The 16,861-nt window shown below is 33.9% G+C and overlaps 2 protein-coding genes across 2 annotated transcripts; one reads left to right on the top strand and one right to left on the bottom strand.

Moving 5' to 3' along the window:
• Window positions 1–1,261: 1,261 nt before the first annotated feature.
• On the top strand, window positions 1,262–9,982 carry LOC139503166 (uncharacterized). Its single transcript, XM_071292899.1, has 5 exons — window positions 1,262–1,419; window positions 3,198–3,319; window positions 5,100–5,264; window positions 7,022–7,068; window positions 9,890–9,982. The coding sequence occupies exons 1-5, from the start codon at window positions 1,367–1,369 to the stop codon at window positions 9,941–9,943; spliced, it is 441 nt and encodes a 146-aa protein (XP_071149000.1). The 5' UTR covers window positions 1,262–1,366; the 3' UTR covers window positions 9,944–9,982.
• A 3,830-nt stretch (window positions 9,983–13,812) lies between these two features.
• On the bottom strand, window positions 13,813–16,151 carry LOC139503130 (uncharacterized). The gene is made up of 2 exons (XM_071292856.1): window positions 16,064–16,151; window positions 13,813–14,995 (listed from the first exon to the last, which is right to left on the bottom strand). The coding sequence occupies exon 2, from the start codon at window positions 14,984–14,986 to the stop codon at window positions 13,826–13,828; it is 1,161 nt and encodes a 386-aa protein (XP_071148957.1). The 5' UTR covers window positions 14,987–14,995; window positions 16,064–16,151; the 3' UTR covers window positions 13,813–13,825.
• Window positions 16,152–16,861: the final 710 nt, after the last annotated feature.

Genomic DNA, 16,861 nt, shown 5'->3' with positions numbered 1-16,861 from the left:
TGAGTTGTAGTAACTTTTTTCCGAATTCACTATAAATAAATAGGTTTAAACTTATAATTTAAAATGACTGTCCACTAAACTAACATTAGAAATGACGGCAGTGATGGTGAATAAATTATGAATTCACATACAAAAATTGTTCCTCTATTGATTGTTTTAATAGTATCTACATTGAAATAAAATCTATGAAATACAATTTAAAAAAAAAACGGATGTACCGTACCTGTCTAAATGAAATCAACCCAACATCAGAAAAGATGCCGAACAGATATAATTTTTTACTTTTTAACATATTGTAACAAGGCCTTCATAACTTGTTTTATTCGAGCGTGATACGAAAATGTGGTATGAGTGCCAATGAGACAACTGTCCACCGAATTCACAATTTGTAAAAGAAAACCATCATAGATCAAAGTACGGTATCAACACGGAGCATTGGCTCACAACGAACAACAAGCCATAAAGGGCCCCAAAAAACGAGAAACGAGAAACACTTATGAACCACATCAACAAACGACAACCACTGAACATCTGTATCCTATCAGTTCACGGCCGAATTTTCACATTAATCTACTTCATAAATTTAGCTTCTTAAACTTAGCATACCAATAAAGTGATCTAAAATTATGTCCAGAAAAAAAATGCAACTAATTTACAGAACTATTTCGTCTGTGTAGGAATTTTTATAAGTAACGTCATGTAATAGATATAGCGGTTATAAATACAACTGCATGTGCATGTCTAATCTGATAATAAAATCTGATTGAACTAGTTGTATATAGTAGAACAGTAATTGCTTGTCTAATTAGATCTATATATATTTATGGATAAGGAATGCCCAAAGCCAAATATATGACTGATAAAGATGTAAAAGTACCAAAACACGTGAAGAACTATTTGACAAAAAATAGACCTCAAAATAGAATATAACAACATACATGAACTACAACATGTCCGAAATCTATACTAACTTTTGAAACAATAGTAGTGTATATAGAAAGATATTTTATGCAGAACAAATTAGTTTTGGGAATGCAGCAGAGTCTACATACACGCAAGACACGACTTAGCTTGAAATTATTTCAAAATATGTTTGAATGAAGTGTAAAAAGTGTTTTTATAATGTACACAAAACTTTGGACTCGTTATTTCCCAGTTAAATTTACAGTTACATAAATATGAAGAGACCCAAGGTCTTATCTCTAGTTCGTGACTAAGACAACATTGTTCCCTTCTAGCATAAGAGACTATACAACTTTTCCTAGTATCTATTAGGTCAGACGAACTCTACGTCACGATCTTCACATATAAGCCTGAAGTAGATAATATTCGTTACATTTAGTTTATTTCAAACGGAGAATTCATCATGATGTATTTCTTAGTTGTTTGTTGTCTTTTAGGACTTTCATCTGCTGCGCAGTAAGTATTCATATGGACCTATTTGTATAGAGGGTTGCTTGCACTGATTTTTATTTAAAAATGGACTGAATTCTAAAATGTACAATAATCGAGGTTAACAATAATCGAAGTCTCCTCTCGAAATGAATATAAATTATATACCAGCCAAAATAGTAATTTTAGAAAGAGACAAAGATTTCAAGGTATTATAAGACTGGACTACGTATTTGGTATTCTGTTTTGAAAATATAACTAGGCGATTAGTATCAGATGCGGATTTAGGGACGGGGCAGGGGGCCCGGGCCCCCTTTTCGGGGAAAAAATTGGTTGCTTATATAGGGAATCACTGAATCGTGACTGGAGCGGGTCCCCTCTAAGGTCAGTCAGTGGGCCCCCACTTATGAAAATTTCTGGATCCGCCACTGAGTATGTAATGCGTCTCTAAAGTGTAACTTATAGTTGTCACCTTACTGACTGTTAAGTATATCAATTATAGTGTAGCTGGGAATACAAATAAGAAGATATGGTATGTATGACAATGAGACAACTCTCCATCCAAGTCAATATGTATAAAAAGTTAACAATTATAGGTCAAAGTACGACCTTTAACACGGAGCCTTGGCTCACACTGAACAACAAGCACTATATTAATTTTCATCTGATACTTGACTGAGAAAACCGTTACTTTTTTGTCAAATTAAAAGACTAACTGGGCTGGTTGATAGATTGATTGATTGATTGTTGGTTGCTTAACGTCGAGTGGCAACCTCGTGGAGACAGTATATATTTCATATTGGGTTAGTAGGCGGGGCTTATTTCAAGACACGGTTAGTAGTGGTGTTACGTCCCTTTATAAAAACAACACGGTTTTGAGGAAAAATCTGCTACTAAACAGTACGTACTAGTGTATGACTTCATATGTGGTCATCAGATGGACAGTGATGATTTGTAGTGTGTGAGTGCGCTTTTTGAAGCTATCAGACATATATTTCCTGTGTTCTGATACTTTGGATTACGAGTTAGTGTATGCTTAGCACTTGCATTCTTGTAGTTTTGGTTCAAACTGTCCTTTCTTTTGTTTCTTTAGATATAGTTAAAACATTTCAAAAAATCAAATTTAGTTATCTGTACGCTTTTGAAATATAAGAATTGAGAATATGACAAAACATTTAGAAACCGTAGAATACAGACATAATAGTGTGAATAAAAAAAGCAGTCAAGGACAATTTTTTTTTTATGTAGGTGAAATAATTAACTTGGATAAAACTTTAATATGGTGAAAGGAAGCCGGGGGTGAAATACTTAACTTGGATAAAACTTTAATATGGTGAAAGGAAGCCGGGGGTGAAATAATTAACTTGGATAAAACTTTAATATGGTGAAAGGAAGCCGGAGTCCCCGAATAGAATCACCGACCTTGGGGTGGAAAACTGGCAATCCTACTCACTTAAGATCGAAGTCGAACGTACTTTTGCAAGTAACGTAAAGTTAACACTCACAACCGTAGTGTTGACAGGCTATTCTGATCTCTTTAGATACTAGACAAACTACGTAGATCACATGGCAACAAAGGTCCCTCCAATGTTTAGTTTTAGTATTACAAGTGCAAGTAGTATTGTCATATCATTGTACTTATGTGAAAGTACATGTATGTCATCCGATTAAAGATTGACAAATATGAGTCATAAACAGAACATAATCAGTAGAGTCTTGAGACAAATATATATCTTTAGACTGTGTCAGAACGTCAATTTTGTCATATCACACGGGTTTAAAATGAATTTTATTACATTTTATAGGATAAACTTTAAGCCATACAATGAGACCGCCATGAGTATGTTTTTAACATCGGATACTGACCATGACGCCTGCTTCGAAAGAACTGAATTGGATCACGTATTTGTTGTTTACGATACTGATGGTGAGTGTAAACTGATCACGTGTTTTTTGTTTTCGATTCTGATGGTGAGTGTAAACCGATCCCTTGTTTGTTGTTTACGATTCTGATGATGAGTGTAAACTGAGGACACACTAAACGTAACATCTTTCTAAGAATGAGATAGCAACTTCAAACATGAGTACAAACATGACCGGACCCAACAAAAGGCATATTCTTTCCCGATCCTACAAATCACGCTGATTCTCTTGTGACAGCGTGCTTGCCTCAATATAAAAATAAAGATATGTGGTATGATTGCCAATGAGACAACTATCCACCAAAGTTAAAATGAAGTGGATGTAAGCAGTTATAGGCAGCCTTCAGCAATGAGAAAAAAAACCATACCGTATAATCGGCTATAAAAGGCCCCGACATGAATTATATAAAACAATTCAATTCAGAAAACTTACGGCCTAAATTATAGCAAAACAATTTACGAAAAACCAACGACAACCACTGAACTACAGGCCCCTGACTTGGGACCGGTAAATACAAAATGTGGCGGAGTTAAACATGTATGAAGGCGCAAACCCTCCCCTAACCTGGTACAGTGGTGCAACAGCACAACAAAAGAACAAACTATACAAAAAAAAACAAACGAAAAATAAATATGAGAAGCATCAATAAACGACAACTCAATTACATGCACTTTACTTGGAACAGGCACAATGTGACGGCGTAAAACATGTTTGAAGGCACCAACCCTCCCCTAAACTGGGACAGTGTTAAGTGCGGAAAGTCATGAGATCGGTTTCTGCACTTGTTCTACCAATGGCTTTAAAATGGCTTGTTCTGTTCTTCCGTTTAGCGCGCGGTACAAGAAAGTTGATTTTCATTACATTTTTTTAGTAACAAACACGAATACAGAGTACTTCCACAATAGTTTATGTGTCATAATACGATAGACCCGTCAGTATCTATTAAATAATCAACAAACTTAGCTCATACACTTGGCCCACTGAGTTGTTAAGGGAATTATGCGAAAACAATGATATATTCAAAAATTGATTTCGTTGTCTATCAAGCTAAACGAGATAATTCCGTTCATTGATCTTTCTACACATTTAAATAGATAATTATGTAAATGTTCCACCATGATTTTTACACCAAGGACGAGAATGGCCTTATCTGACTGCTCCCGCATAGATTTTATGGTGAAAAACTATGAAAGCTTTTATACTATGAGGGTGTTCTTTTATACTATGAGGGTGTTGATGGAGGTTTACAGAATAGAGAATAATGGGCCAAAAATTAAAAAAAAAGGAGAAAAGAGGACCCCAAAAAATAAAGAAGAGAGAATAATGAGGTGCTAATAGATAATAATGAGCAAAAAGGATAAAGAATAAAGAGACATGGCCTATAAATAAAAGAAGACAGAAATGAGGGACCGCCATCTAAACCCTCATACTATCCGAACTGGAGTTATTAAGTTGCATTTTCTAGTCAAAGTTACATTTTAACTTATTATTGTAAATTCAGACGATTTTAATTTGCAGAATACTATCGTTTAAATTAAATGTTCACAAGACTAGTCCCCTTAAAAAAAATAAAAAGTAAACACATTTTGGGTGTAACACTTTTTATTAATCCTGAATAACATCATTTTTCGGGTAGTGGAACTGTAAGCAGACACGAGTACACTGTTCACATAACTGCTACTAATCCTGAACTTCAAAATTTTGCTCACGTTGTACGTGATGACTATGATTTATAAGGTGACTATGTACCACTTATTAATCCTGAATCACATACTTTTTTTTAGGTAGTGGAACTGTAAGCAGACACGAGTACACTGTTCACATTACAGCTACTAATCCTGAACTTCATGATTTTGCTCACGTTTTATATGATGACTATGATTTAGATGGTGACCACCATTTAGAAAAACACGATTACGATGCTTATTTTGCAAAGCTTGATGCAGATAGTAAGTAATAATTATTAGATAAAGATAAATAGCCATGTTATGTAAAAAAGCAACCACATACATTGTTTTATTATTTTTCTGCAATAAATCTAATTTGGCATGTTTGGTACGATAGAAACTAAAAGCTTAGATGTGAAGTCATATTTGCAGGTCATTTCGAACAAAGAACAACAAAAACAAAACATCCAAAGGTCAACTATGATAGAAGGAGTTAGTTTTAGAACAGTAATAACATTAACGGTACCAATTTTACTACATCATGTATGTTCATGCAAGTATATTGAAGTAGTGGCTGGTGATACCATTTGGGACCAACAGTCCACCTGGAGAGGTATTGACCTAGTGGATTAAATTTTGATAACATTAACGGTGCCAATTTATTTCTTAATAAACTTGAATCAAATATATCATCGAAATATTTCCAATGACAAAACAAATCTTCTATGAAGTATAGAAACATATAATATAAAAGTATTGGACGAATTGATTTCATACATGTATCAGCAGATTAAGTACTTTGAACATGCTTTTAGTTATTCGCCGTTTCTGTATTTAATGAATTCTGAGTAATATTTTCACAAGCGTAAATCAAAACGTTGTGATTGGCTTAAGACGTCCTAAACGATGGGAATTCAACCAATGATGTGACATAATTTTCATTTTGGGTACAAACAATGCAATTACCTATAATCCTTAAGATTCTGAAACGGCGAGTAAAGAACATTCACTGAAATGGTGATTTTTTTTTGTTATTTTTTTTTCGGGGGGGGGGGGGGGGGGGGGGGCGGTGAATGTTCTTTGGTTACCTTTTGTAAGTCAACTTATTAAGGTGGTATCAAACACCTTGACTAAAATTAATTTGGCTCTTTTAATTTTCATAAAATTTTGACAAAATATTTACTTTGACCCTTTGACAAAAATATAAAAAATTCAAACAACTTGAACCACACACTTTATCGGAAAAATTTCATTGGATATATAACAGTTTAACAAACACTAATTTTGATCATTGAGAAGCTTACAATATTTCCTTAACAATAGAACGTTATTAAAACGTTCAGCTGATTTTACAGAGTTATCTCCCTGTAGTGTGATGTACCACCTTAAGATTACAAGGGGGTGGATTGAGATATAAACAATACTAGTTGGCAGATCTTTAACGGTTTCTGTTTAATTTATTCACAATATTGTTTAGACTTGGGATGCTTTAAAGCTAAACATATTGTAAAGACGACTCTCTGTTGTCATGCAACACAAACATACATCCAAACACACATGCTTAAGGAAGTTCGCTCCTCGTGTGTTTGAATTTTTGCCAGATATTCGGAATCCTGGTTTTATCCATGTAGAGCCATTAAAAAAATGGCCATTAACCCCTACTTTTCTTTCCATTATTTGATTAAACATAGTTTTAAAAATCTTCTTTGAAAATCTTATAAAATCCTTGTTTATTTTTTCATCGTTTTTGAAAGAAAAAAGGTGTCAATGTTAAATATATGAAAAGTCTAGAGAGAATTATTTCCCCCCAAATTTTCAATGGCTTATATCTCGAAAACGAGCACACTGACCCATATTTTTGTTGTTGCTTTTTTCGTTTCTTTATTCATATATTATCAATTTGGAATATTCTTTTTAAAAGCTTGTTATTTTGAAACAGAGTAGCGAACATCCTTAAATGCACATGACCACTTCAATAGTACATACTTGTTGCTTATGCCAATAAGTTAACTTTCACATTTTTATACTTTCATCTTTAGGTGACGGATGTGTTACTCCTGATGAATTCGTTAACTACTGGACTGTGGTTTGTATATTTGAATCCTTCTACACACATACACATAGACACACGCAGTGTGTTTACATTAAGTTAGATCTATATAAAAAATGAAAATAACAACAGTTACCGATAAAGTTCGATGCGATTTTCTGGATTTACCTTCATCAGGAACGCTCAAAGCCAAAATTTTGAAAGCCAGAAACACGTGAAGGGCTGTATGACCAACAGGGTCTTAAAAATAATACTGTAAGTTCAGAAATTAATGCGAGGTTCTTATTAATGCGAATAATGCGACTAGGTGAGTATCGTAAGGGAGCTACCATTTGATATTGAGGGGTGGTGGGCTAGGATGAAATTTGAAAAAAGCCAGGACAGGAGTTTTGAATAAAAAAAGGCAGGATGAGCAACTTTGCAAAAAAAAAAGAGGCATGATGACAATTTATGTAAAAAAAAGTCAGGATAAACTAATAAAAAAAGGCAGGACCGAATAGAGTGAAAAATAAAAATGCAGGACAGAGATTACAACTAAAAAAAAATGCAGGACAAAATTTTTCATCCTAGCCCCCCCCCCCCCTAAAAATCAAATGGTAGCTCCCTAGTGTGAATAATGCGACTAGGCGAGTATCGCTATAATAAGAACTCGTATTCTGATATCAAATACATATATTTGTATACAGGTTATCCTGATATCGCTATAATTAATCGTGCTTTTTTGTCCGTTCATAAAAAAATCGCAATAATTTCCGAAATCTACATAAACCGTCTTTAAAACATGATCAATTATGAATTTTGTTTGTTTTGTCCTGGTGAATTATTGTTGGAATACGAAAATTAAGATGCATTTTGAAAGAGGCAAACCATGTGATAACTTGATGTGTTCTTTTGATGACTTAACACTGAGTAAACATTACTAATGTATAGCCATTTTTACATGTATCTTTAATTTTGTGCTTGTAACTTTCAATAAAACATAAAAAATAATGTGCAACTTTCAAATTCCTGGATCCTGGTAAATGCATATAGACATTTTAAATAAATATCGTACTTATAACTTAACCAATACGTAAATTCTTCATCGGTAACGTACGCTTCTGTCGGACCTTAATCCCACCAACTTACGACTCGCGTCCTGAGTTGTATTCTCCCTTATAGGTAAAGGTGTACACTTTCACATTCCTGGAATATTCATTCAGAGGACTTAAGTCTTTTTGCCTATTTGTATGGGATTTCAAAGGAAAGGAATGAAGTATTCTAGCCACGATCTCAATTATCAACCATTGGGTTGTCAAATCAGGCCCATATGTCATTGTGTGCTCTTAGATATCCAATGAAAAAATTATCAAAATTTAATTAAACTCTGCTTGGTCTATATTTATACATTTCTAAATTCGGCGACTACCTTTTGATCAGTTTGTTTCTTTTCGGATTCTGAAAACAGTAACATTTTGATCATTTGCGGATTCTGAAAACCATAACATCGTTTTCAGAAATCTTTCCAATCCGAGAGGATTTACTCGTATTTGGTTATCTAAATTAAAAAAAAATATTGATCTTTGTTGGTTGCTTAACGTCCAGTGACAAATATTTCATGCATCTTCAGGACGACTGAATTAAAAGAAAATATTATTCAATTAGATTTGCTGGCATTTGTAAAGTTAAACGCTAAGTTGATATAAAGCTGCCAAAGCTCGTTTTAGAGTGGACTACTTTATAAGTGAAGTGACGAGAAGTTGAAAGAATTCGTCAGCTTTTGTTTCACCAGTTCTGGATCGTGGGGGTGCAAATGCCAGTGTTAATGTACATTTGGGGTAATATTTTTAAAAGTCACCAAAACGTTGTGATTGGTTTAAAACGTCCTAAACAATAGAAATTCAACCAATGACGTGACGTTATTTTCATTTTGGGGTACGAACAATTAAATTACCCATGACAGTCCTTTAGATTCTGAAAAGGCGAATTAGGAGATGTGGTATGATTGCCATGGAGACAATTATTCATCACAGTTCAAATGAAGTGGATGTACAAATGATGTAAGCAATTATAGGCAAATTTGTTTATAATATTCTTAATCTAGTCAACAAAAGAAACACAAGTTTGAACTAAAATTTATCATAAAATATAATAAATAGGAAAAACTGTTAAATTATCCAATGAAAAACATTCATTTACAAAGCAAATGCGTATGATTAAAAGAATTTGACCTAATCGGAAATTTAGAAAATACCGAGTTATTGAACACAGGGGTCAAATTTATTTTGCGGAAAATGATGACAAAAGTCGGCACTTAATTTCGAAGATGAGAATTAAGTATTCAAATATCTGCAAAGGCATTCAAAATTTTAAGCAGACCATGTTTAAGTTTAAAAGTTTTAAGTTCTAATATCGATTTTTGAACTTTTGGGTGAAAATACGATTTTTGTTCCGTTTTTTTTTGCCTTAAATCAGTGGTTTTGATAAGAAAATAACACTCTATATAAATTAGATCAATAGAGCAATTATTTACCTCTGTACATTGTATCCAATTTCATTATAAATGGAAAATACATTGCCTTGTATAGTTTCTTTTGTTGACTAATATGCAGGGGCGGATTCAGCCCTTTTAAAAGGGGGGGGGGTTCCTAACCCAGGACAAAGGGGGGATTCCAATTATATGTCCCCATTCAAATGCATTGATCGTCCAAAAAAAAAGGGGGGTTCCAACCCCCGGAACCCCCCCCCCCCCCTTCTGGATCCGCGCCTGATATGTCTATTGCAGGTATTTATTGACAAAGAACATTTCTGTTGTCTGAACAATGGAGTGTTTCAAATTGCGTAATGCTATAATGTGTTTATTACTTTCCTATTTCAGATATTTGTTGCCAACGAACATTTGCATGGTCATGGAGGTGGATCCGGAAAGTAATTTAAAGTCAACAAATAAAAATATAAAATGGAAAACAAATACGGGTTGTTCTGTTTGGCGAATCATAACAAACGAAGCAGCTTCTTTTCTGAATAAGGGAGCTACCATTTGATTTTAAGGGGTGGGGGCTAGGATGAAAAATTTTGTCCTGCATTTTTTTTTTAGTTGTAGTCTCTGTCCTGCCTTTTTATTTTTCACTCTGTTCGGTCCTGCATTTTTTTTCTTAGTTTATCCTAACTCTTTTTACATAAATTGTCATCCTGCCTTTTTCTGCCCCCTTTTTTTTTGCCAAGTTGCTCATCCTGCTTTTTTTTACTCAAAACTCCTGTCCTGCGGTTTTGTTTTGTTTAAATTTCATCCTTCAACATTATACATGTACTAGCATATATGCTATATCTCCCAGTTAATAATCCAGAGCTTTCAACAGCCACCCATCATGCGATTGCATCTGCTTAGAAACTTTAAGTGTATTAATCATAATGCTTTAATTTTTCAATACCATTAAAGCGTTCTCGATTGCCCGATCACAGCGTGTAGACGTGAGTGTATCAACAAATGAAGTAATGTTTGCTTGTTTACAATGTTGACCCTAAAATATCCCCTTTATGTGCTGTCTATTGAAAGAGTAATGATAGTTATCGCTAACCAATCAAATCAGAAACATCGAAGGATGAGATACAAAAACTGTTTGTTTCTATATGTACCATTACCTTAGAAACAATTCAGGGTTCACCTAACTGTTAACAAGGGAACTAGACATTAGTGTGTCAGGCTTTCAAATTTTTTTTTTATTTTTTTTTTATGTAATATGCAACCGGGCTTCAAACTTCTTACAATTACTGCAAAACTACCTCTTACATTAAGCTAATTGCGACCTTGTCATTAATATCTAGAAAATCATCATATAAGCCAACGCTTAACCCAAAAGATATTTTATTACAATATATATTTTACGAAGAATTCAATTGTGTGCAAAATATTTTTTGGTACAATAGATTGGGTTAATATCTATTCTGTCAAAAAAATGTTTGTGCCGTTTGAGAGGCCCTCGTGGGGATGTCAAAGTAATCACATAGTCACATTTTTTTGCCAATATAATCACATTATCATTAATTATTTTTTAAACAAGGTAATTAAATAATCAAAAATACAGTCCTAGGTTATAAAATAATCAAATAATCATGAAATATTTGGTCTCACTGTTAATCTAATAATCACTATGAAAACGGCCAAGTAATCACAGTCATAATCAATAAATTGCTTCGCTGAACGCAGCTGGATACGACCGCAGAGGTCCAACCCTGAACAGTTGGGGCAAAAATGGACACAATATTCGCGCTTGATACAGGTCTGAATTTGGATTGTAATTAAATATTTGACACATAATAGGTTTCTGACACAGAATTACTGTAGTCAAAGAACTTAGAATTGGTAATATGATTTGAAATTATATTCAATTTTTTGCTTTTGTGCAATACACTATGCTGTTGCGAATTGACCCCCACCCCCAAAAAAATGTTTACCCCCTTTTTTGCTTTTGAGCAATACACTATGCTGTTGCTTATTGACCCCCCCCCCCCCCCAAAAAAAAAAAAAAAACGAAAAATATATTTGAAGAAATTTTCTTTTTAATTTTAAATCCGAAAAAAGAAAAAAATTGTCTCTCCCCAAAAATTGTTTTCACTCCCCTCCCCACCTTTTCCCTTTTTCCCTTTTGCCTCACGATGTGGTCATAATCTCAATTCAAATTTCCAATGGAGTTTGCTACCATAATTACCCATTTAAATACATCATAAAAGTCTAAAAATAGAAAATGACATACATAGTCATGGCTAAAATTGATACTAATTAATAGTAACTTATCAAAATAAATTGACAGCTAATTATCTCAAGACAATAAAACATTTCTTTATACATAATTTACAAGTAGTATAAGGGAGGTAAATCCAATCATACACAACATTGTACTTTAAATGTATTTGGATTACCTCCCTTACATTGCTTTTAAATTGTCTTAATTGTCCATTAACCAGGAAACCCTAGTTTGTTCCTCTTATTTGCCCCTAATTCCTAAATGGTTTGAGCCATAACCCCCCAAAGTCAATCCTAACCATCCCTTTGTGGTATGGAAACTTGTGGTATACTTTCAGAGAGATTCATACACTTAAACACAAGTTATTGTCTGGAAACTACAAAAATGTTTATTTGAGCCCCTTTTTTGCCCCTAATTCCTAAACCATTAGACCATTACCCCCAAAATCAATCCCGACCTTCCTTTTGTGGTTATAAACCGTGTGTTTAAATTTCATAGATTTCTATCTACTTATACTAAAGTTATTGTCCGGAAACCAACTGTCTTCGGACGACGCGGACGACGACATGATACCAATATACGACCGCAAAAATTTGCGGTCGTATAAAAACCCCATGAGGAGGCTCATTTGAGGTCAAACGTCTTAATTTAGACATGAATATTTATGACATATTACGACATTACAAGGGACCTTGTTACACTAGTTGGAGATACAAGTAAGACATGTTTGAGCTAGAATGAGGTTCACAGTTCCCTTACGTCTCAGTGGTACAAAAGTCATGTATATATTGAGATTCGGATTGTTCTTTAAAGCGTATCTTAACTATTGGCAATGATTCTTTGTCCTTAACCTTGGAATGTCAGGACTGTAAAATATCTACCCTTTTCATGAAAAAAACGGTTTCTATTTTACATTTTTTAGGATTAGAACATTTACATGACCGAGGGTTTAATCTGGTGATGTCTTAGTGCAAGCATCTTCGCTAGCCAGTCACTTCTTCTCAACCCTTGGCAGATTAAGCCATCATTTATTTACCGGAAGATAAAAATTACGCACATTCCGACAACATCATTCTTCACCAATGGCAGCACTTGAACTCTCTTTAGTGTAGAGGGGTAAAAATGGTTATGTCTAGTGTTTACAAATTTCGTGAAGCAGGAACTAAAAATATATGTTGACATTCTAACATTTGCGCGAGAAACATAGTATTACCCAGGAACTTCAATTAGTTACTTAAGAACTTTAAAATTGTCACCAAATATCGTTCTACGTTTTGGGGGTAAAGACTTGCACAAATCAGCACATGGCAATTGAAATCAATACCTCGTGTAACCCTTGACTAGCGCAGGTGTAGGGTAAGATAAGAGTCAATTACCAATCCACTATTTTGTGGTGCCTAGCACCTGAGATCACTACAGGTTTTCGGTAGGTTTTTTGTTACTCAGTCTTTAGTTTTCTATGTTGTGTTTTTATAGTGGTGTTTGTCTTGTGTGCGTTTTTCATTTTTTGCCATGGCATTGTCAGTTTGTTTTTGACTTATGAGTTTGAAAGTCCTTTTGCTATCTTTTGCCTTTTTTTTACTCTATGTGTAAAAATACCATTGACAATTACATAACTTTTTGAAGATAAAATTTTAAAGAACTTTATTATTCTTTCTAACGATAAGATAACCAGTTGATGCTGACCACAATTGGCAGATGGTCTGTCGATCGAAAGAGATACGTTATATCGAATTCGATCAAGCAAATATCGACCAATAACGATCAAAAGAAACTCAATTAGATACAGCTGACCGTTGAAACGAGCTGCAGAGCGTACACACACACACACACACACACAAACACACACACACACACACACAGGTTGATTGATTGATTGCTGTTTGCTGAACGCACAGCGCACAAAATGTGTTTTAGATGATAATTTCAAAAGTATTTTTAAACGCGGTATGAACAAGTCTTCCTTTTTAGAAAAGATCTCATGCGTCTACCAAAAAAATGACTGATCATTAAAATTGAGTATTTGTTGTTTAAAATATCGTTCAATAAAAATGTATCCTGATTCACTTTCATTTCCAAATCAAAGTACAAAGAACTAAGAATATTATCGTAAAAAATACTGATAAAAACAAAAATATTCCAGTAGTGTTATAGCGCGGAAGATTTTCCTTAAAATCTACGTCATACAGTAGTGCCGTACATGATGTTGAATTGCATATTAACAACTTATTATTAAAATGTGAAATAGCCTTTGGCAAATGTAGTCCATCTTGTTCACAAAGTAGAACTTTACTGTTCTTGCCGTCAGGGGAAATAACTGCAACGGTAAGCGAGGTCTCGTAAACAACAAAAAGAAACCCGTTTTTGTCTACTAGTATTTGTCGTGGTCCTTTCAGCCGTTGGTGTTGAAATGTCCAAGAAACATATCCATTAGCGTCCGAACAGTATACCTTATTGTCATCAGGAAGAATGGTAAAATACAACTTGTCGCCATGGAGATATGCATTCGTAACACCTTGGGTGTGATTGTCGATTGATCGAATAGTGTTACCTTCTATGTCTAAAATTCGTATTCCTTTGCCGTCTTCCAACGTAACGACTAACATACCATTGATATGACTTATACCATAACATTTCCATCCGAGGTCAATCCATCGTTCTGTTAGGTCAGTTTCTAAATTGATAATTAGTATTTCACTATCTTGCGTCACTGTTATTTTGTTCTCGTTGATATAAGCGACATCGTACGGTTTACTTAGCAAATCAATTGTTCTATTTAACGAGCCATCTTTTTCATGGAGTACCAAACAGTCATATTTATTATCTACAAAAACCATCTGACCGGTTTCTGATATATCGCATCCCGTTATATCTCCAGCATTCACTTTGAAAATTATTCGCCCTTTCAAATTAATATTCTTTACATTACCATCCGAATTTATTTTACTGCAGTGCCCGTGGACCTCGTTTTCATATTGTTTACAACAAGGGTTTCCATGATTTGATGTTTGGAATTCTGAATGTTCACTGTGTTTTAAACATCTGTTAATTTTTGATAACAAAAAAGCTGGCATGAACTTTATAAATACATTCGGAACAGGTCTATGTTTCAGTTTAAGTGTATGATAATATGAACATTCGGAACACAAAGCTTCTACACAGTCCGGACAATAACACGCCATTGCTTTATCCTCGTGATGAAAACACTGTATGTTTGGAAATTTGTCCATATTCCAAATCTACAATAGACAAAAATCTCTTTAAGAATCAAAGTACACTATATTGCAACTATTTAAATCTGTCTAGAATGGGCCATTTCATGCTCTTCTCGATATGGACTAGGGACCTCAGTGGTCTATTGGTCGATTTAGTGGTTCATCGAATGAGATCACTTGTATGTAAACACTGAGGTTACGAGTTCAAAACCCCACTTGTGGCAAAGTGCATCCCCTAACACTGATAATATTTATGGAAATTTTCATGGGATGACATAATTTCAGATACAACTTTGTGAAAGAGTAGATCGTTTCAATAGGCAATATTTAAAAAAAACATTGTGCTAGTCTCTTAATTTTTGTGGTTATGGTTTCGACATTTAAATTTTTCGTGTTTCGTACAGCAAAGTGATAATTTAAAAATTTCTTGAAAATTTGAGTTATCTCTCTTCATATGTACAATCGTTTTGAATTATATTAATTTCCCCGTTTATTATTGCGAGAACGTGTAGTGATTTGTGTGTTGTTGCTCTATGTTCAATGGCCTCAATGTGACTTTAAGACGATGAACACCACTGCAGTGTTGAACATTCTTCTCCGTACATTAGATTACAATGTATATGGTTTGTAGATAATAAAGTTGTAAATAAATCTAATGTTGTTTTTTTTTCAAAAAAAGGGGGGTGTTGTTGTAGTTGACAGGCTAGTGATCACTGTAGAACTAACTAAACCACTCGGAAAAACAGGTCCTGGCTATACTTTGATAGGGGAAAATAATAAATAAGAGTTCTTCTCTCAATAATAAATCAGAATTTATCTCTCAGTAAATATCTGTACTTTCAAATACACCATGTATACAAATTTAAATACATCAAAGGGATAACCTATTACGCCGTGTGTTGTGTTTATAAATTTTATACACTCAGAAAACATTGACATTTAAAAAAAACCTAACTGAATGTTCCCTTGGTACATGGATGTTCCGCCTCTTGCAAAGTACACAAGAATAATATCAAAGTACGCAAGAATAATACCAAAGTACACAAGAATAATATCAAAGTACACAAGAATAATATACAGTGCATCACTTACCTGCTTTATAGATACATTCAATGGTATTTAACTGCACACAACGATACAGGTAAACTGGATGGAAAAGATTCTTGCTTGAATAGCTATATATTGTATAGAAGTCAGCTATTTTTACTTTTTATAAAATATTTAAATTTATACGTAGCCTATATTTAAAAGATTTTAAATATATTAAAGGTTGTTAAACTGGTGTTTCTGATTATATATGGATACACACTGATCATTAATAACAACTGATCGTCGAGAACGGCAGTTATGCATGTTTAACCCCGCCAAATTTTGTACGTGTCTTTCCCAGGTCAGTTGCCTGTATTTCACTGGTTTTCTTTCGTTGATGTCATATAGTTTTTCGTTTATTGTTTCTTTTCTATATAAATCAGGGGCCGGTAACAAGAAGCATTCTTATGTCTTACGAAGGTCTAAAGGGCGTCTTAAGATTTAAGAATGTAACAAGACCCAACCTCAGACCTATCTTAGAATGATTGACAGCCCTTAATGTTTTGAAAAAGTGCATGATTTAAGAACGATTCTAACGTCTACCTTAAAGCGATCTTACTAATTCCGGTAACACAAAATCATTCTTTTTTGTCATAAATTTTGTTTAGTTATTAAAAGTGTTCTTAAAACAAACTTAGCAACTTAGGGGTGTACCAAGAACAGTTCGCAATAGCTTCACTTGATATTTTTGATAAGAGTGGTCCCGACTACTCTTAGCTGTACATTCACTTGTTTTAAAATAATAGAACACGTTGCTTAAAAAAAGTTAATACGTGAACCTTAGAACTTTTTTATTCTAAT

This window comes from Mytilus edulis, chromosome 14 (genome assembly GCF_963676685.1).
Source record: "Mytilus edulis chromosome 14, xbMytEdul2.2, whole genome shotgun sequence".
Classification (NCBI taxonomy): Eukaryota; Metazoa; Mollusca; class Bivalvia; order Mytilida; family Mytilidae; genus Mytilus; species Mytilus edulis.
Note: the sequence above shows the minus strand (reverse complement) of the source record. Positions and strands in the feature narration are given on the sequence as shown.